The sequence below is a fragment of the Xenopus laevis genome, chromosome 3S, assembly GCF_017654675.1.
Source record: "Xenopus laevis strain J_2021 chromosome 3S, Xenopus_laevis_v10.1, whole genome shotgun sequence".
Classification (NCBI taxonomy): Eukaryota; Metazoa; Chordata; class Amphibia; order Anura; family Pipidae; genus Xenopus; species Xenopus laevis.
In genome coordinates, this window is record NC_054376.1 from 103,332,576 (window position 1) to 103,353,263 (window position 20,688).

The 20,688-nt window shown below is 38.8% G+C and overlaps 1 protein-coding gene across 2 annotated transcripts in view; it reads right to left on the reverse strand.

Annotated features, from left to right (window-relative positions):
- Positions 1 to 20,688, reverse strand: part of jakmip2.S (janus kinase and microtubule interacting protein 2 S homeolog) — a 76,269-nt gene that overhangs the window by 5,393 nt on the left and 50,188 nt on the right. For both annotated transcript variants that reach the window (XM_041588710.1, XM_018256129.2), the window contains exons 13-20: positions 19,158 to 19,220; positions 18,148 to 18,246; positions 12,197 to 12,295; positions 7,412 to 7,465; positions 6,691 to 6,756; positions 2,910 to 2,978; positions 2,551 to 2,628; positions 2,193 to 2,396 (exon numbers count right to left, since the gene is read on the reverse strand). In XM_041588710.1, the coding sequence (XP_041444644.1) occupies positions 2,193 to 2,396; positions 2,551 to 2,628; positions 2,910 to 2,978; positions 6,691 to 6,756; positions 7,412 to 7,465; positions 12,197 to 12,295; positions 18,148 to 18,246; positions 19,158 to 19,220 (732 nt within the window). The remainder of the gene's footprint in view (positions 1 to 2,192; positions 2,397 to 2,550; positions 2,629 to 2,909; positions 2,979 to 6,690; positions 6,757 to 7,411; positions 7,466 to 12,196; positions 12,296 to 18,147; positions 18,247 to 19,157; positions 19,221 to 20,688) is intronic.

Sequence of the window (20,688 nt, forward strand, 5' to 3'; positions counted from 1 at the left end):
TCCATTGTAAGGACCTCTGTGTGCTGAAAATTGTAGGTGTCTAGAAATACAGCACACTCTAAATTAAATATAAATTCCAATTTTGTGGCATTGATTTGTGTTTGGGCTTATACAAATATATTCTTTAGTAACATGCCAGTGATTCTTTGGGAATCACCCCCCACCCTTCTCATCAGCACAAAAACATTTCTTGGCAGTGAAAATATTATATTATAACACACAAGAGCCATGAATATCCTGTAAATGATATCCTTATAAAGAGTGCTTTGTGATTTAATCAGTTCCATAACCTGTAAAAAAATCGCTCCACCCATTAGCAAGAAAAATCCAAAATTATCATCTCCCATAGAGTGATGTTTAATCAAATAATTTAAATTTTAATAACATACAGAGAGAAGCACAAACAATAAGCAAAAAGCCTCCAGAGTTTTTAATCACTCTTAATTGTTGTGCAGGGTTCATTTTTCCTATATTAAAAACATGAGGCTATTATATAATAATAAGGTGGTCCTGGACATGAGGGGGCACATTTACTTTTGGTCGAATATCGAGGGTTAATTAACTCTCGATATTCAACTATCGAAGTTATATCCTTCGACTTCGAATATCGAAGTTGAAGGATTTAGCGCTATTCATTTGATCGAACGATCGAAGGAATAATCGTTTGATCGAATGATTTTCCTTCGATCAGAAATTGGCTAGAAAGCCTATAGGGACCTTCCCCATAGGCTAACATTGATGCTCGGTAGGTTTTAGGTGGCGAAGTAGGAGGTCGAAGTTTTTTTTAAAGAGACAGTACTTCGACTATCGAATGGTCGAATAGTCGAACGATTTTTAGTTTGAATCGTAGTTGAAGGTCGAAGTAGCCAATTAGATGGTGGAAGTAGCCAAATACAGTAAATACTTTGAAATTCTAAGTATTTTTTATTCTATTCCTTCACACGAGCTAATTAAATGTGCCCCGAGGTGTTTGACTGACCCTTCCCCCCATTTTATTTTTTTTCTCCTTTCATACCTAGAAACCTTCCTTCTGTATGCCTGTTTTTGTTCTCTGTTATTTTAATACATGTAGAGGCCCATTTACTAAGGGTCGAATATCGAGGGTTAATTAACCCTCGATATTCGACCATCAAAGTAAATTCCTTCGACTTCAAATATTGAAGTCGAAGGATTTACCGCAAATACTTCGATCGAACGATCGAAGGAAAAAGATCAAACGATAAAATCCTTCGAATCGAACGATTCGAAGGATTTTAATCAAACGATCGAACGATTTTCCTTCGATCAGAAAAAGCTTAGAAAGCTTATGGGGAAGGTCCCCATAGGCTAACATTGGTGCTCGGTAGGTTTTAAGTGGCGAAGTAGGTAGTCGAAGTTTTTTTTAAAGAGACAGTACTTCGACTATCGAATGGTCGAATAGTCAAGCGATTTTTAGTTGGAATCGAAGTCGTAGTCGAAGTAGCCTATTCGATGGTCAAAGTACCCAAATAAAAACTTCGAAATTCAACGTTTTTTTACTTCGAATCCTTCACTCGAGCTTAGTAAATGTGCCCCGTTGTGTCTCGGAAATGTGTTTTTGCACATTTATTTTTCCGACATTATTGATTGACAGAATGTTAAATTTAACCACTATGGTGACCTTGCTTTCTACATTCTGTGTTTTCTTATGCATATTTGACGTTCATCAATAAAAGAGGTTTAAAAAATAAATAATTCAAATTTTAAAAAATGATTTCCCTTTTTCTCTATAATAATAAAACAGTACCTTGTACTTGATCCCAACTAAGATTTAATTAATCCTTATTGGAGGCAAAACAATCCTATTGGGTTTAATTAACATTTCAACGTTTGTTTTAGTAAACCTCAGGTATTAGCCATTTTGGCTATTTTGGATAAAAGGTCCCATACCTGAAATACCCAAGTTTCAGTGAGTCATGTGAACAATGGTATCACTGTGTAATATTCCTTACATGTAAGCAAATCAAAGCTCAGAAACCTTGCTAAAACAGACTAGTAAAACAAGAGTAGCTTATTGTTGCCACATAGTAACAGTCAGGACTCGGGCATTTGGAAACCTTGAAATCCTGTTTTAAGAACTTCTCCACAAGCAGACATCTTTACTTCAGGGTTAGAGTAACATCTTTACTATTCAGAGAAGTTTTAATGTAGATTCATTAGCGAGTTAGCCTTACCTGGTGGGCTTGGTGGAGTAGCTCCATTCTCTCCTGGAGGATTTGACCGTCAAACTCCCGGCTCTTCCTCAGCATCTGCCTCCGCAGTTTCTCTACTGCCATTCTGAGCTCATCTTGTTGCTTTTCATTTAACAGCTCCCCGAAATTGATCACTGTATCTTGCTGCAATGCATTGTACAAGGTGGCCTCCAGCTCTTGGATTCTCTGAGAGCAGCCCAAACAAGATAAGCTTGACTTCGTACATATAGTTCATTATATGATATATCTATATTATGACTAGTAGGCCAGTGTGGAAGAAAATCAACTATAGATCAGCTGACATCATTAATATTTTATTTATGTATACTCAAACACATACCATGTAGGCCTGGTCCAGGGCTTGCTTTCTGTAATCTAGCTCTTCCTCTAAGTAGCCTTTCAGCTTACAGAACTGCTCCTGGGATAATAAACAGAGTAGACAATTAGGCAACAGTAGGGTCTTTTACCATAAATAACAACCTTTCAACTTACTCTGGAAAAAGAGTTTTCCCAGTTTTCATCCAGCCCAGGACCTTCTACAATTTAATAATGTGGCTTCTTTGCAACATGTATGTGTGAGCCAAGGGCAGGACTACATGAGACACAACAAGAGCCTGCGCACAGAATTAAGGCTGGATGTTTGTTCTTGTTATCGAGTTTATAAATACTAAAAGAGCGCCCATCTGGGACTGTAATTACCATGTCACTCTCTAATTCCAGCATCTTCCGATGCAGAGCAGCTTCAGCTCCTTCTATCTGTTGGATCCACTGGGGGGGAAAAAAAACAATGAAGCATATGATTGATGTTCAGCCTCAGTAACAGTTATGATATTTTCAAAATGAAGCAAATATGATTGTCCCATTGGGTTGCTATCTTTGCTAAGAAGCACATGTATTCTTATTTTAAGGCCACTAGAGGCATTGAGAAATGCACAGTATTAGCAGGTTTAAAATCAACGTTGACCTGTGCAACATTGTTTGTCTAGGCAGCTATGCCTGATGAATAGAAAAAGAAAAGATAAATAGAAAATTAGAAATAGAAATAGAAAAGATAGGAAGTAAGTAAAAAAGTCAAGAGCAAGGCAGAGCACTTTATGAGCACTAAGCACAAAGGGGCAGATGTATCAAGGGTCAAATACAAATCAAGTACATTTGAATTCACACATTCACCAACTAAAACCTGCCGAGTTCATTTACAAGTCAATGGCAGAGGTCCGTTGAGTCATTTGTAGTGATGGGTGAAAAATTTGCGAAACGTCGGAAAATTAGCGAAACGGCGAAAAAAAAATGTCGCCAGCGAATTTTCCCAGTCGTTTCGTGAATTTATTTGCCGGCGGCAAATCGCGCAAATTCGCCCATCACTAGTCATATAGAGAGGTTAATAGCCTTCCTGACATTCTAGTTTTTTTTTAATTCGAATCTAATTTTCGGAACCATTCAATCGAATATTAGACATTCAAATTTTTTCTAAAATAGTATATTCGAATTAAAAACAAAAATCCCATGAATTCGAACTTTGATAAATGGGCCTCTAGGTGTTGCTGGTGGCTAATTGGAGTCCAAGGCCTGTGACATATTCAGGACAGTCCCCTTTTGACTTAACGTCAATATAGTAAGAGAAGTGATAAAGAAATGCTCTGTGTTTACAGAAGCAGATGTGGGACCAGATCCTCCACCCCAGAGCAACAGCCACTGGAGTCAATTAACTGGAATTAACAATAATCTGCTGTCACAATGTAGGCATTATTTTGGACATGGAAAAGTGGCCTGACGTGTTCATGTCTAAAAGGCAATTACTATTTTTTCTTCTTCATAAAAACACATTTGTAATGATAGTGCTAGAGAGGGATGTATATAATACACAGCAAGGAATAAGGAATAACCTGACTAATTTGTCTTATAGAATTTTATATATATATATATTTGTGTGTGTGTGTGTTTATTTATTTACCTTATAGTCATACATACAGGGCTTTGTATGTGTTTTCTATAGCCAAGAATGAATGGCCCAGTCCTTTTTAAAGGACATGTAAAGCCTACATTTACCTACCATGTATATAATTTAGGCATATCTTCCCCACCCAAGCCCCATCATTTGTACTGCATATACCCCCTTCATTTGCCAGCGCCATCACGTTTTCCTAAAACAAAGAGCAGCTTTCAACCAGCAGCCATTTTCCCTCTGACACATCATCAGTAACATTGAGACGTTCATGCTGCAAAGTTCATGAAATGCAGAATGGAGGTTTACACAGGCACAACATACTTTGATAAAAAATTCTGCTGGGGTTGAGCACTGTAATGGTTAAGCGGTGGAGAGGTTAGGAGAAAAAATAGGATCAGGCTGTTAGACTGGAGGTGTGTTTAGTAATCTGAGATGAGAAGAACTGAGCATGCTCATAAGTCAACAGCCAAAGTAAATTCTTGAGGGAGGAGGCTGAGTGGGTTAGAGGAGGAGAAGGAATTCTAAGTGATTAAAGGGATGCTGCAGCCTTACTGTTAACCTTTTAACGACCAGGGTAGCAGGTATCTAAAGATTTCAGAGAGGCTGTTCACTGATTACATTTTTGTGTGTGTGTGGGGGGTTACATGTCCTTTAAAGTCTTTGTTAAGCAGTGAGGGTTGGTCTGTGAGAGTACCAGATGATCTCCTGGTGGACTCCATGCCAAAGGCTGAGGGCCGGGTATGGATCACTGTGTACTGGCCCCTGAGCCTGAAGCACACTAATTATGCCACTGGCCACACCATAAAGCAATGATTTATGTGGGATATTAGCACGGAATTTATGATATATGATAACGAGATGCTAGAGTAGCTGCGATATATTTATAATGGTATTTTGCCAGCCTGGTGCTCTTCATAAAGTATTATTGAGGTTTCTTAGTAGTGTAATACAAGAATGTTAGTCAATGCAAAGTGGCAAAATTGGTTGTACACACATCTAACTAAATTGTTTCTGTTGTGAAATGTTTTTTTTTTTTGGATAAAAGTTTGTCAAATTTTACATTTTGCACTTCATTGTACCCAAAATATCAAATAATCCTTGACATTTTATCAAGGGTCAGCAAATTTAGCAACATATATATACAGAAGAGTATACCATTTTTTCATTTATTTACATTTCACATATTAACCTATAGTGATTTAAATAATAAAGCTATCCTATCTACTTTTATTTCACACTTACATAAAGGTTGTTATTCCCTATATGTCCACCAGATGGCACTATAGATGCAGATTAAATCTTTTCAATAAGCAACAAGGGAAGGCACTTACATACATTAGGGTCATTTGTTGCAGAATGCAGTGTGCAAAGTGCAAAAAAGGCCACAATGCTTTATTTTTAAAGGACAACTAAAGCCTAACTAAAGAAGTAGCTAGAAATGTTGTATATTAAGTTTTGGGCTTCTTTACCAGCCCAAGGCAACCACAACCCTTCAGCAGTAAAGATCTGTGTTTCCAAAGATGCCCTAGTAGCTCCCCATCTTCTTTTCTGCTGATTCACTGCACATGCTCTGTGCTGCTGTCACTTACTAAACTTAGGGACCGATGCACAAGATACTGCAAATATCATATAACTGCCACAATGTACGTCTGATTGGTAATTAATAAAGCTAATTACTACATGGCAGCACAGAAACCAGTGCAACTAGCATCAGCTTATATTTCAGACCAACCTAATTTTCTGCTTGATTATTTACGACGACCCCTAAGCTTAGCTTCTCAACAGCTGCTCAGAGCCCACTGAGCATGTGAGTGTCACAGACATTTTCCAAGATGGTGACCCCCTGTGACAAGTTTGAAGTCCTGGATCATTGCTGCTATTGACAGGCTGAAACTTTGTGTATAAAGTAGGTGTAAAGTAAAGTATATAAAATATGGCATTTTTACCCATATTTATTTTTAGGGTTTAATTCTTCTTTAAGCTTAAATTATGGCTCTCCTATATAATATCTTGTAGCTCACGACGAAAAGAGGATATATGTTGAATAATTTAGGCACGTGTCTATTGTTACTATTCACTGCTTCTGGATATCCTTTGCAATTCTTTCCTTTTGTCTCATGCTTGCATGTATGGAAACTGTATACAGTATAGTACAGTGCATTTTACAGTAAAGGAGAAGTAACCTCAACTGAACTGAAGTTCTCAGCCGTGAGTACTGCATGGATAGTTTCTGTCCAGTCTATCCTAGACGCATAAGTGAGTTGGAGCAGGTGTCATGTCTTTAGATCAATAGATAGCAGCGAAAGAAGGGGTTGGCAGAAGAAGTATGTGTCTAGGTAGGGGGGCCCTAGGCACGTACCTCTTCCACTTACCCCTATTCCTGACCCTTGTCCTCTCACTGCTGGCTCTTCTAGTAGCTCTCGCTGTCAATGAGGTCTCGCTGTCATTCATGCATGTGGGGGGCGAGGTGGCCAGCCAGGTTTGCGAGGATGCCTGGCTGGCTTGGCCCGGCCCTGATAAATAGCAAAGTGTTACCTTTTCAGCCAGGGACAGCACTGTGCTAGCTTGTATAATGGCAACTTGTTCTTCATTTCTTAGATTCTGCAGGAAAAAAAGAAAAGCAGACCAAGAATATAATTGATTATGGCTCTTTTATATTTTGCTTACACACATTAGGCCTTGTTTACTAACACAACATCACCTCTGAGTGCACAAATTAATTTTTTTACCCACAACGCAGAATTTCCCAATAAATCCAGCTCAGTAGCATGCGCCCACATAATAGCGTGTATGGCAATTTATTGCAGGTGCAAATGAATACCTGCATTCATGGATTGTTGTAGGTGTCATAGTCATTGTCTATGTGAGAATGGTGTCATGTCTGGCACATACATGCCTGTCATGTTAGAAATATTAGTGTGCCGTTCACTAGGTGCAAGTCAGTTGTGAGTAGGCACAACATGCCAAGAGAATATGTGAAGTAGCACCTTCTCTATTAATTTCAGGGTTCCGTTGCCTTGTAGTTTATACCTTGTACAGTTGCACACAATACATCAAAGCAGGCTGAACAACTGCATTGCTGCTAGGAACAACAAGCATAGATAGGCTAAACTGCCTGTTTTCAAAGGAATTTTTCTTTAGGCTAAACTGCCTGTTTTCAAAGGAATTTTTCTTTAGTTCTATGTAATAAGCAGAAATATTTTAATAACGAAACTTATTATAGGCCAAAAAAATGTCAAAATCCAGATCTGCTCACCCCGTTGTCACCCAGTATGTCCAGCTGTTTGATGAGGTCCGGAATGCTGATATCCTAGAAACACAGAAACACAGCCAGATTCAGCTTTACCTTTAATAGCTTGGTGTGGAGCCCATACACATAACCAAAGTGGACATTATTTATACTAGTGTGTTTGGCTTTTCTTGCTTATTCTTATCACATATTTATAGGTAGTGTTGCCACCCGGCCGGTATTTTACAGGCCTAGCCAGTAAAACACCAGCTAAGGCCGGGGCTGGTATTACAAATTTACCGGCAATGTAGCTGCCGGTAAATTTGTAATACACCTAAAAAAAGCCCGAGGCCTGCCCCCAGCCTGCTCCAAACTTACCTTTTTTCCTGGGCTTCTTCCCAAATTTGTGTGTTTGGCTCCTCCCCCTTTGATGTCACGACCCGGCCAGCCAATAGCGCATCACGGTCCCGCCCCCTTTATTGTCACAGCTCCGCCCTTTTAACCCCGCCCCTCCACCTGCCGGTAAAGATTATTTTAAAAGGTGGCAACCCTACTTATAGAGGGTTATTTATCAAAATCCGATTTTTTTATAATTAAAAAAGTCAGACCAAAGAAGAATCCATAATGTGACCTTATTTGTTATTAAAAAAGCATGATTTAATCTGATCGGGGCAAACCTGATAAAATCGAGTGAAAACCCGAATTGTATGGGTTTTTTTTTCCTGAATCGTATGACTTTTCCTGAAAAGCCAGAATTTTTAAGACTTATGTCCAAAAATTCCTAAATAGTCGGGCTAATTCCAGTGCAGATCACAGAAACTTCCAAATAGGATAGAGACCTCTCCCATTGACTTATATACAACCAAGGCAGGTCTGAGATGCCGGATTTTCGGATTCAGACTTTTTGCAGCATCGGACTTTAATAAATCCTGAAAAATTTTAGCTTTTTTTCCACATTTGGATTTTATAGTAAAATTTAAAAAAAACTTGAATTTTTCGAGTTTTTTACAATCGGACATAATAAATAACACCCATAAAGTAGGGTTTTTTAATTGTGCAGTTCTTTAGATCAGAGGTGGAGATGGTTACAGCTGAGGAATTGTGGGAGATGTTAAGGATGTGAGATGATTGTATTACAGAGTAGCACTCAGACATCAGAGGAGGAAGTGAATCAGACGGTAGGTAAGTGCGCTTTTTTTGTGCATTTTTATTGTGCAGAACTTAGGTAAATATTGATTAGCTTCCATCTAATATCCCTTTCACGGATCAATAGTAAGCAGTGATGGAGCCACAGCATGGCAATGGGTTTTTTTTCTTGTCCTTTATTAAACCCAGAGGTCGGCTTGCTTGTTAAATTAAAAAAAAAGAGTAAAGATCTCAATGGCTCATGCCTAGGAATTTTTTTGGTGGAAAAATTATAATAATAATAAGACTGCTAGTCTTTATCCAAAGTGCTCAGCAGCAGCTGCACAGAACAGCTATGCAAAATTCTCACATACACTGCATGTTCTATTGGGTAGCAGTGGTGTGACTAGTGTAACTAGTAACTGGGGCCAGGGGGTACCAAGACGTAAATCAATATTATCATTATCAGGGACCTGGTGCACTGTGCCTGTCTCAGTCATGGTGACTAACACATCTGTGCTACCCGCTCCAGCATTCCCAGTTATTTTGTTGGGCAGGTCCAGTCTATTTGGAATGATGGGAAAAGTAACATTTGTTATATTATTATATTTTAGAAGCTCAGTATATCGACCTGTTACTCCAAATGTGCTAATAAGGAACGCAGAAGAAAATGAATTCTTCAAATACCAAAGGTCTGAAAAGAAATTAAATAAGTTGTTCATACTGGGTTCCCTTATCCCCATCCCCATAAGCAGCAGTGATATTTACGCAATGGTCCATATAAAAACTCAATAAGCAAGAATTAACCAGCAGAATACCATAGATTACGCAGATAATAAAGTATCCCTTACCGTTCAAAGAAATGATACTGCAAGCCTATAAGGAGATTTGTAGCCACAGAAGATCAGGAGCCTTGTAATATGCTTATTAAGAACAGTAGGGGGTACATAATCTGTTCTATCTCTTACAAAATATTTGGTATAAATAGAAGTGTATTCTTAGCCAGTTATCTTAATAGAATTTGGAAAATGACGTTGTTTAGAACAGTTTTTTTGCATAAAAATACTATGGGGCAGATTTATCATGGGTCAAAGTGAAAATTCAAATTTTTCCAGGCCAAAACTGTCAAATTCAACTAGGGAATTGAGTTTTTTTAAAACTTCTAATTCAATTTTCCAGATTTATCATACACTGGCCCTTTAAGAATTCAAATTTGACTATTCGCCAACCTAAAACCTGCCGAATTGCTGTTTTAGTCAATGGAAGATGTCCTGGGATCAATTTGGAGTTTGCAGCCTTCTTGACATTCAAGGTTTTTTTCGGAGAAAAAACTCGAATCGAGTTTTTAAAACTCAAATTGAATTCGTTTCGAATTCGATTCGAGTTTTTGGGTTGATCCTATTCACTCGAGTTTTGAAAGTTCAGTTTTTTTTCATAAATTTCAATTGGTTGAATTGCGAGTTTATGGGAGTTTTTCATTAAAGGGATACTGTCATGGGAAAACAGTTTTTTTTCAAAAAAAAGGGGCAGCTGGAAAACTGACAATATGTCTAGCCCCATCAGATTTCAGATTTCAAAATTGCTCTTTTGAGAATTGGATTTCAGTGCAGAATTCTGCTGGAGCAGCACTATTAACTGATGTGTTTTGAAAAAAACATGTTTTCCCATGACAGTATCCCTTTAAATTTTTGAGATTTATCATACACTGGCCTTTTAAGAACTCGAATTCGACTATTCGTCACCTAAAACCTGCTGAATTGCTGTTTTAGTCAATGGAAGATGTCCTGGGATCAATTTGGAGTTTGCAGCCTTCCTGACATTCGAGGGGTTTTTTTCTGAGAAAAAAACTCAAATCGTGTTTGTAAGACTCGAATCAAATTCAATTCAAATTAATTTCGAGTTTTCGGGTTTATCCTATTCACCCGAGTTTTGAAAATGTATTTTTTTAAATACATTTCGATTGGTTGAATTTTGAATTCATGGGAGTTTATGGGAGTTTTTAAAAACTCACGTGAACTCTAAATTCGACCTTTGATAAATGTGCCTCTAATACAGAGTTTGGATAGAACGAGAAAACAAGCTTGACCATAGAAGGCTATGGCAGACATAATGCTGAAACAAACCAGTAGAGAGACAACCAATACCTCACCTGTGCCCCCTGTGACTGGTATAAATGGAGGATATTTATTATGTGAAAATGCACATTTGAGGCCAAAAACTGTTTGTAACAAGCATTAACAGGCAGTTTCCATTCATGTGAATAACAGATGACATGGAGGAGGCTGCAATACACCACAGGAGACATACTATGGGGCAGATTTACATAATTAACCCTCGATATTCGACTGCCGAATGTAAATCCTTCGACTTCGAATAATACATTTATCGCAATCAGTTTGATCGAACGATCGAAGGATTTTAATTCATCTATCGAATGATTTTTCTTCACCCAAAAAAAGCTTGCAAAGCCTATGGGGACCTTCCCCATAGGCTAACATTGAGGTTCGGTAGGTTTTAGGTGGCGAAGTAGGGGGGTCGAAGTTTTTTTTAAAGAGACAGTACTTCGACTATCGAATGGTCGAATATTCGAACGATTTTTACTTCGAATCGTTCGATTCGAAGTCTAAGTCGTAGTCGAAGGTCGAAGTAGCCAATTCGATGGTCGAAGTAGCCAAAAAAAATTCGAAGTATTTTTATTCTATTCCTTCACTCGAGCAAAGTAAATGTGCCCCTTTGTGTTGCTTTATGCAGGCAACCAGTAAATGCTACCTGATGATTGGTTGCTATGGGTGACAAGACCTTCAGCAAACTCTGCTAAAGCACAAATATGGCAGCCCCCTCATAGAGGAACATACGGGTAAGAAAGGTAATGTAAAAGCATCAGGCAAATACTTTTATGGCAAAATTATAAATAGTATTCAAAGACAATGTTGTGATAGATAATAAAAAAGGTTATTTTCTGATGTCAGTGGGGCTCATTTATCAACACTGGGCAAATTTGCCCATGGGCAGTAACCTATAGCAACCAATCAGTGAGTGGCTTTCTTCAGCCAGCTGCAGGTAGAACAAAATTAAACAATTTGCCATGTTACTGCCCACGGGCAAATTTGCCAGTATCTCAGACTTTTATTGAACAAAGTCTATCAATAGTACAGTGTAACTTCGTTTTCAAGTATTCCGTTTCAAATGTTCAGATATGAATTTATATCTCAGTACTGACTTCTCTACAATATCCCCAATACCACTGTATTCTTGTTCCATATTACTGAAACTCCACTCTTCGTTGAAGCCTCTCATCCTAGGCTCTGGAATTACTTCTTCCCTCTTTCCTATAGGCCACAGGTACCATATATATTTACTCTCTGTTGGTTACCTGATCTTGTCTGTCGCTTGGTGCAAAATAATATATATATATATATATCATTTATGTGCCCCTGAATTTTCAAGTGATCTGGTAACCCTTATAGAAGCCCGCCCACTATCACTACCCAGGGAAACATCCATCCTGAACGTAGGATCCATTGTCCTCCTACTCTCTAGGGTTCTAAACATTTGGGGTGTACATTTTATACAGGTATGTCATTTAAATGCACCCCTATACCTATACAAAGGTTGAGCCCTACACACCATTGAGCTTTAATGTCTGTTATCCAGGTACTGTGTAACATTCCATGTTCAGACACGTACCTTTACTCCTTCTTTCATACAATAGATCTGCAATGCACTGACTCCATCGGCGAATGGGTGGATCTGGAGATTAAATGGTGGGGATCTTCTTTCTCTTTCCTTGAAGGAGGATACAAGAATATAGTAGAAGAAATCATTCCTGTTGTTAATGTATATTTGGTACATGCCATAATCTATGAAAACAAATAAATCAGCACAGTGATAAATGATTGAATACAGGGCTCACTGTGGGTCGGCTGTTGAAAGACTTAAATGCATTGCTCTTATCTGTTACACTCCATAGTGAGCTTCGCCATAGAAAGTCCTGGTTCCAACTAGACACTTAGCAGGTCAGATGCATTTTGGAAGAATTGTTCATTAATTCCTGCTTATTTATTCATACAATGCTGCGATCCAATGCAACAATCTGGTAGATTTATGACCCTAACTGGTTTTATTCAGTAAACCCCAGAACAGGATCTGCAGAAAGGTCTACTGTACAGGAATAATGGAACAATGGGATACAACATTTCTGCTGAGTTGTTTATAATAAATAAATGATGTGTTCAAGCTAAGCTTCCAGTACTTTCAATCAGTCATACTGCATCCTTATAGATTAGAAGAATGGCATTTCTATAACTAAAAGTCACATGGCTGAAAGGGCAATAGGTGTGCATGTACTGGACTGTGATATAATGTATTTATATTGTATATCCTCCTGAATCTGAAAACTGATTTACAGGAGCAATGTCCGTTGTGGCATTTCAGTTGTGGCATTTCCTTGGGGAAAATAAGGTCTTTATGGCAGAAGACCAAAAATGCATGAAGCCATGTGTGATAAACCTGCCAATGATTCTGCAGCAAGTATGAACAAACTACATACTAAAATACACGTTTTACATTGTACTTCCTTGTATAACTAAATAGATAAATTGCCATGTAATTTCTGTCATATCCATCAGCTACATTGTATTTAATTGTATTCTTTCTTCTGTGAACTTCTCGTCAAAGTCTCAAACCTGAAGCAAAAGCTGCTTCCCATATAACACCCAGTCGGCATCCTCATAACCTTCCTCTCATGCCAACGGGACTATTTGATCCTCCTTTTAATTCTCACATCAATTGCCCTTTTGGCAGAGTTATTCCCTCCTCCTGATAAACTCAGATGTCAGTCAGCTGTTTCCAGTGTTGGACTGGCCCACCAGGATACCAGGAAAACTCCCGGTGGGCCCAGGTGTCAGCGGGCCTCTTGCTTCTAAACATTTGGCCTATTTCATGGTCATTCTCTATTTCTTTATGGGGCAAAAATGCTTAATAATTGAAGAACATAGTAAGTAGATAAAAAAAGAATAGGAGAATAAAGAGGCTGAGTAATGAGAGGAGGAATAATAGTTTGGAAGGTGGGCCCGTTGTATAAGATTTTCTGATGGACCCCTGACATCCCAGTCTAACACTGGCTATTTGTACCAGCCAGATGATATTCTTATCTGACTTCTATTTTACAGCTGATTCCCCTATGGCAGCCTTATTGGCATCTAGGTTCCCTTTCCACTCCGACTCACGGATGTTTCTCAGCTTTCTTCTTTTTTCACACTGAATCAAACTAATCTCCTTTGTTCTATTTATGTCCAATGAAACCCTATGGGGCAAATTCACTAAGATCCAAAGTTGCGCCAACTACAGCTTCGCCGCACTTCACCAGGCGTACTTTCGCCAGCACTACGCAAATTCACTAAAATGCGAAGTTGCGCTCAGGGAGGCCAACGGTAGCGAAGTTGCGCTACCGTTACTTCATCAGGCAAAGTGAAGTTACGCTAGCGATGCCTAATTTGCATACGGAGCGAAGTTAAAATATAATGGACAGATATGCTGCAGCAACTACATTACACTACACAAGCCCAGGAAACCTTTAAGAAAATAAAATAAAGGTGTTCTATTGCCCTACACATGTGCCCACTGTATCGTTGAGTTGCCATATGTTAGGAAATGTAGGGGAGAAAGGAGGGTACCCCCAAAAAATTTTACGCTATTTTTCATACTATCACCCTTAAAAAAGTAAAAGACGCCAGCGTTTTTTGGGACTTAGAAAAAATTTCAACTATTTTTATCTATTGTACTGAACTTCGCCTGGTCTGACCTGGCAAAGTAAAGTCTGGCGCAAGAGGTAACGTACCGTAAAATGCACAAGTTAGTAGGGATGCACCGAATCCAGGATCCGGTTCGGGATTCTGGCAGGATTCTGCCTTTTTGAGCAGGATTCGTATTCGGCCAAATCCTTCTTCCTGGCCGAACGGAATCCGAATCCTAAATTGCATATGCAAATTAGGGACGGGGAGGGAAACCACGTGACTTTTTGTCACAAAACAAGGAACTAAAAAATGTTTTCCCCTTCCCACCCCTAATTAGCATATGCAAATTCGGATTCGGTTCGGTATTCGGCCGAATCTTTCGTGAAGGATTCGGGGGTTCGGCCAAATCCAAAATAGTGGATTCAGTGCATCCCTACAAGTTAGTGAATTAGTGTAGTTACATCCCTTCGCCATAGCGCAACTTCCCTGGCGTAAGGGTGCGAAGTAGAGCTAGTGTAGGTCCACTTCGCTAGCACCCGTTAGTAAATTGGCGAAGTAATGAAATGACGTCACGCTGACGAATTTGCGCTAGCGTTAGCCGATTCACGCTTTAATAAGTTTGCCCCTATGCAGGGTAATATTCATATATGTAATTTATAACAACATTGCTGCAGACAGGCATATAAACAGGTTAATACCCATAGGTTAGAGACTCTCTAGATAATGTAAACATTAAACAAAGCCAATAGGCTAGTTCTGCTTCCAATAAGGATTAATTATAACTTAGTTTGGATCATGGACAAGGTACTGTTTATTATTACAGAGAAAAGGGAAATTTTTATTATTTAAATAAATGGAGTCTATGGGAAATGGCCTTCCAATAATTCTGAGATAATTGATCCCATATCTGTTTGGTACGGAGATTCGTACGATCAAATCTTTGCATCTATGGACAGCATCAGACTATGCACCAATGGGCATCTGGATGCTTCAGAGTCAGGTACTACATTCTTTCTGCAACTGCAGGTACGGGAGCCGTTATCCGGAAAATCATTGTCCAGGAAGTTTCGGATTACAGAAAGGCCGTCTCCCATAGACTCCATTATAATAAATTAATCCAAAATTTTGAAAATGATTTCCTTTATCTGTATAGTAATAAAACAGCCCCTTGTACTTGATCCAAATTAAGATATAATTAATCCTTATTGGAGGCAAAACCAGCCTATTCAGTGTATTTAATGTTACATGATTTTCTAGTAGATTTAGGGCAGGACAACGCAACTGGAGCCGACACGTCGCAATGCGACTAAACGCATGCGACGTGTCGGATGTTTTAAAGAAAACGGAAGTGAAGGAGAAATTGCAGGTAACAACTAACTACTTGTCGAATGCGTTTAGTCGCACTGCAACGTTTCGGCTCCAATCGCGTCGGCAAGTCCTGCCCATAAGGTATGAAGATCCAAATTATGGAAAGATCCATTATCTGGAAAACCCCAGGTCCCAAGCATTCTGGATAACAGGTCCCATACCTGTACCATCCACCCAAAGTCTGTTCAGATTCTGTGAATAAATGTCTATGTATTATGTGCTCAAGTCGTGACTGCTGCATAAAGGACTGCCCTACAACAGAACATGGGTTAAAATGGGTAAGATATAAGAAATCCTGATACAAATACAAATGCTGTTGCCACACCAACAGTTAGATCTCAGGATTTAAAATATAGTATATTGATGGCTTGATAAATAGTTATGAATCTTTCATCTGTCGTTCCATATGGGAACATTGTGTATTTACCTCACGGCAAAATAATTCTTATTGAATACAAAGTACTCACATTTTATATTTATATTATAAAAGAAAAATGAGGAATTATTTGCTACACTATCAAAATTGAATAACTGGCCAGGTCACAGTTATGTTATGGTGGGACATTTCCTGTAATGCTAGTCCAATGCAGCAGCCAGCATGAGTCAGATGCTGACATCAGAACCTTCTCTAAATGGAAATGTCAATGGTTTCTACAAGTCAATCGGGTCTAGTCCATTTCCGACATATTTATATTATACATGGCAGTTCCACATAGAGGTCCTGTTTCCTGGAGTCTAATTATAGCTGAATGCAGTATTTCTCTCATGAAGCATTTCATCGAATCCTTCTTCTAAAGTAGGCCACACAAGCCGATTTTTCAGGTTATCTAAACAAATAGCCTGCAGGCTGAACACTTGGATATAGGCCATACGCATGGATAGCCATATTGCAAATGTTAATAATAAGCAACCACTGGAAAATATTGGCATTTTAAAGTGATCACAATCCATTCTGTCAAAACTGTCTCCCTAGTAGTCCATATATATATATATATATATATATATATATATATATATATATATATATATATATATTTATATACAGCTGTTGTCCAGCAAATAATACAGGCGGCAGTAGACTTCTGCAACAAAATGAATGAGCTGGAAGTGAAATGCTTGTTTAGTGATATCATTATAGGAAAATGGTCACACACTTATTCCAACAATTTAACTGACCATAAAAGCTAGAGGTCCATAAACCTTTATCCATAGGGTCAATGGGGCACTGATTTTGGGGAGCCCACTGAATTTATTGCAGGTCATTGCCACCACGAAAACTTCACTACTGTTTTTCTGCTTGTGCAAGTGTAAGGTGGCCATACACGGGCCGATAAAAGCTGCCGATAGACGGCAGCTTATTGGCCCGTGTATGGGGCCCCCCGACGGGCTTCACCGATCGAGATCTGGCCGAAAGTCGGGCAGATCTCGATCGGATGGGACAAAATATCCCTTAGGATCGCGGCCGCATCTATTCGTTGATGTGGTCCCGCAATCCGACCGCCCGTTAGGCATCGTTAGTATCCGATCGTTGGGCCCTAGGGCCCACGATCGGATCAGCCCAATATTGCCCACCTCAAGGTGGGCATATTGGAGGGAGATCCGCTCATTTGGCGACATTGCCAAACGAGCGGATCTCTCAGTGTATGGGCACCTTAAGGCTATGCTTTCAATCTATCCACTGATATAACTGGCATTTATGGAGTTACTGGAGTGCTTATTGGACTTTTGTAGTGAGTTTATGGGCATGTGTAAAGTTAATGGAGTGCTTATTGCACTTTTTTCAGTGATCTTACTGGCTTGTCTGGGATTGATGTATTGTGTATTCCTCATTATTACAGTGAATATACTGGCAAAGCTGGGGTTAATATACTGAATATTTATTTTCTGTAGCAATTGTGCTAACACTTCTGAGGTAATTATGCTGATTATTTATTTTCCGTAGTAGTTATACTGTCACGCCTGGTGTTAATATGCACATTATCCACTTTACTTAGGGATTAAATTGGCACATCTGAGGTTAATATTCTCATTATTCATTTTGTATAGTAATTAAACTGCTTTATTTGGGTTGTATTGGTAGTAAAATGGGTGTTGTATTTATGGGTGTGCCCAAAAGTTGGGGGCCTTAAAAAAATGTTGCAGCGCTGTGCGAGGTTGATTGGTGGGGCGTACCAAGTGCCTCTTTGCCCAGGGCTCATGAAGGCCTAAAAACGACCCTGTCCATGAATAAGTAAGTCTTCTGCCAGGTCACAGTAGCCTGACTCTAGTCCTAACGACCCCCCCCCTTCCCCCCATAAAATCAGATTCTACCTTATCCTAAAAATAGAGGTCACCCACTGTGGGAACCATAGATCTAGTGCCACCTTCAAGGTGCAAGGAGTAGCTCTAGATGCAAGTACCTTTAATGTATAGTGATGAATTACCCAATGACTGTGACAAAAGTTGCACAACCACAACAGCACTAAATAATGATAATTAATAATCATAAAGGTTTTAATAATCAATCATGATAAATATTTCATTACGAAATCTTACTTCTAGCTCGAGGTTTCGAAACTCCAGTAACTCATTTTGATCTCTTGAATCCTGCAGTTCCTGCTGCAGCCGGTTGTTTTCTGACTCCAGTCTATCGATCTAAAAATGAATTATTGCAGATAATATAGAAAAAATGGATGCAATCAAGTAAGTTAAGTCACTGCCTTTTTTAATAACTTCAATGGCCTCTCCCCTGATGAAGGAAAGGCTTGTTGAATTCACTGCACAAGTCTGTGGCTTAATAAATAAACTGCCATTCCTATTTTTTTGTACTTTGCCCATTGAACCATCCAGTTACCCAACTCCATGCACTACAGTGTCTTAAAAAAAAAAAGGGAGAACTCTGCATGATTTTTGTAAACTTTTTAAGATGTTAAAACTAAATTTGTAGAAATAAGTCCAATCAACTGGACTTGCTGGGGCACATTTATCTACACTGGGCAAATTTGCCCATGGGCAGTTACCTATAGCAACCAATCAGGGATTAGCTTTTTGAAGCCAGCTGCCAGTAGAACATTGAATGCAGCAATTTGATTGGTTGCCATAGGTTACTGCCCATGGGCAAATTTTTTTCCTTGCAGACGTTTCACCAGTCATCCAAATCAGAATTGAGAAAGCCAGTTGGATGACTGGTGAAAACGTCTTCAAGCAAGAAACACAGCAAGTCCAGTTGATTTAACTTATTCCTACAGATATACCATGACCTGGATGAATGAGAATCTTCATAAACATGTTACCCCTTTGGGTAAAGGGAATTTCTTCATTAAATCAGTCTATACAATGTAATAGAACGTGTCTGGTCATGTCATGTAACTGCCAACAAACTGATGCTGCAGCTTTTTACAGTGGTCTACATAAAGAATCTTCTGCTGATCTCTGTGGTAGCAAAACTGCATAGGTATATCAGGTAAAGTCACAGTATACAGTATATATGTACAGGAGAATGCTGCTCACCTCTGTCTGTAATATACATTCAAGATAAAAACATATTTTATGTTGAGTGAACGTACCCTGTCCAAAAGCTCCTGGTTGCGTTTAATGAAGAGCTGCTTCTCGTCTACCCAGTGTGAGTCCTGTTGGACCAAAGAATTATGTTCTGTAATATGTCATATACCATATCTGTATATAGTATATACTGTATATATACTGCTTTTCTTATTTCAGTGTTGCCATGTGAATCGCTGACATGCATGTTAAAGCTTAAATAAAAAAAGTAGGCTAGAAATGTTGTATATTAAAATTTAGGCTTCTGTACCAGTCCAAGGCAACCACAACGCTTTAGCAGTAAAGATCTGTGTCTCCAAAGATGCCCCAGTAGCTCCCCATCTTCTTTTCTGCTGATTAACTGCACATGCTCTGTGCTGCTGTCACTTACTGAGCTTAGGGACCCACTTACAATATACTGTACACATAGAATAGAAATGTCACAATATAAGGCTGATTAGTAATTAATACAGATAATTACTACATGGCAGCACAGAAACCAGTGCAATTAGCATCATAATTTAATAATCAGCCCTGTAGCATCAGCTTATATTACAGGCCAACCTCATTTTCTGCTGGATAATTAGTGACGACCCCTAAGCTTAGCTTCTCAACAGCTGATCAGAGCCCACTGAGCACCAAGATGGTGACCCCCTGTGACAAGTTTGAAGTCCTGGATCATTTCTGCTGTTGAGAAGCTGAAGCTTTAGGCTGGTGCAATAAATTCAGTATATAAAATATGACACTGAAAGCCATATTCATTTCTAGGCTTTAGTTCTCCTGTAAAGGTAAGTTGCATGCCTTCAAGGGCTAAGAAACCTTGGTTAAAGAAAACAAGAAAATATAAGAAAAACATGTTTTATAGTAGGAACTGGTACTCTTAAGTAGATATCTATAAGAAGATCCATGCATTGCCAAGGCTAAAGCTTGGAGAGTGTTTGTGGTAACCATGACATGAAAATACAGCTAAAAAATAATAATAAAAAACTGTTTTTTAAGAAGGAATGTGTCAAATTCTCCAGATGTGAACTTTCCAAAGACAAGCCCATATGAATAATAATAATAATGAATAATAATATGTTCTATTTATTTTACAGCTTCTGCTTTTTTTCACTTCTTGAAGATCTGAAGCTTGCATGGAGATGCATCATTAATCATTAGTTAATTAAACGTTGCGTTTGAGCCTTTTTAGGCCATATCATACAAAAGTAGTGATTCCCAACTTGTGGCTTATGATTAACATGTTACTCACTAACCCCTTGGATGTTGCTCCCAGTGGACTCAAAGCAGATACTTATTTTTGAATTCCAGATTTAGAGGCAACCTTTCATTGCATTAAAACCAGGTATACAGCCAAACAGAGCCTCCTGTATGCTGCCGGCCCACAGGGGCTACCAAATAGCCAAGCACAACACTTGTTTTTCATCCCCAGGCTTGTGTTGCTCCCCAACTCTTTTTACATTTGAATGTGGCTCACGGTTAAAAAAAAGTTTGGGAACCCCTGTACAAAAACTTTTTCTTAATAAATGTATCCACTTAGAAGACCCAGCTGTAAAG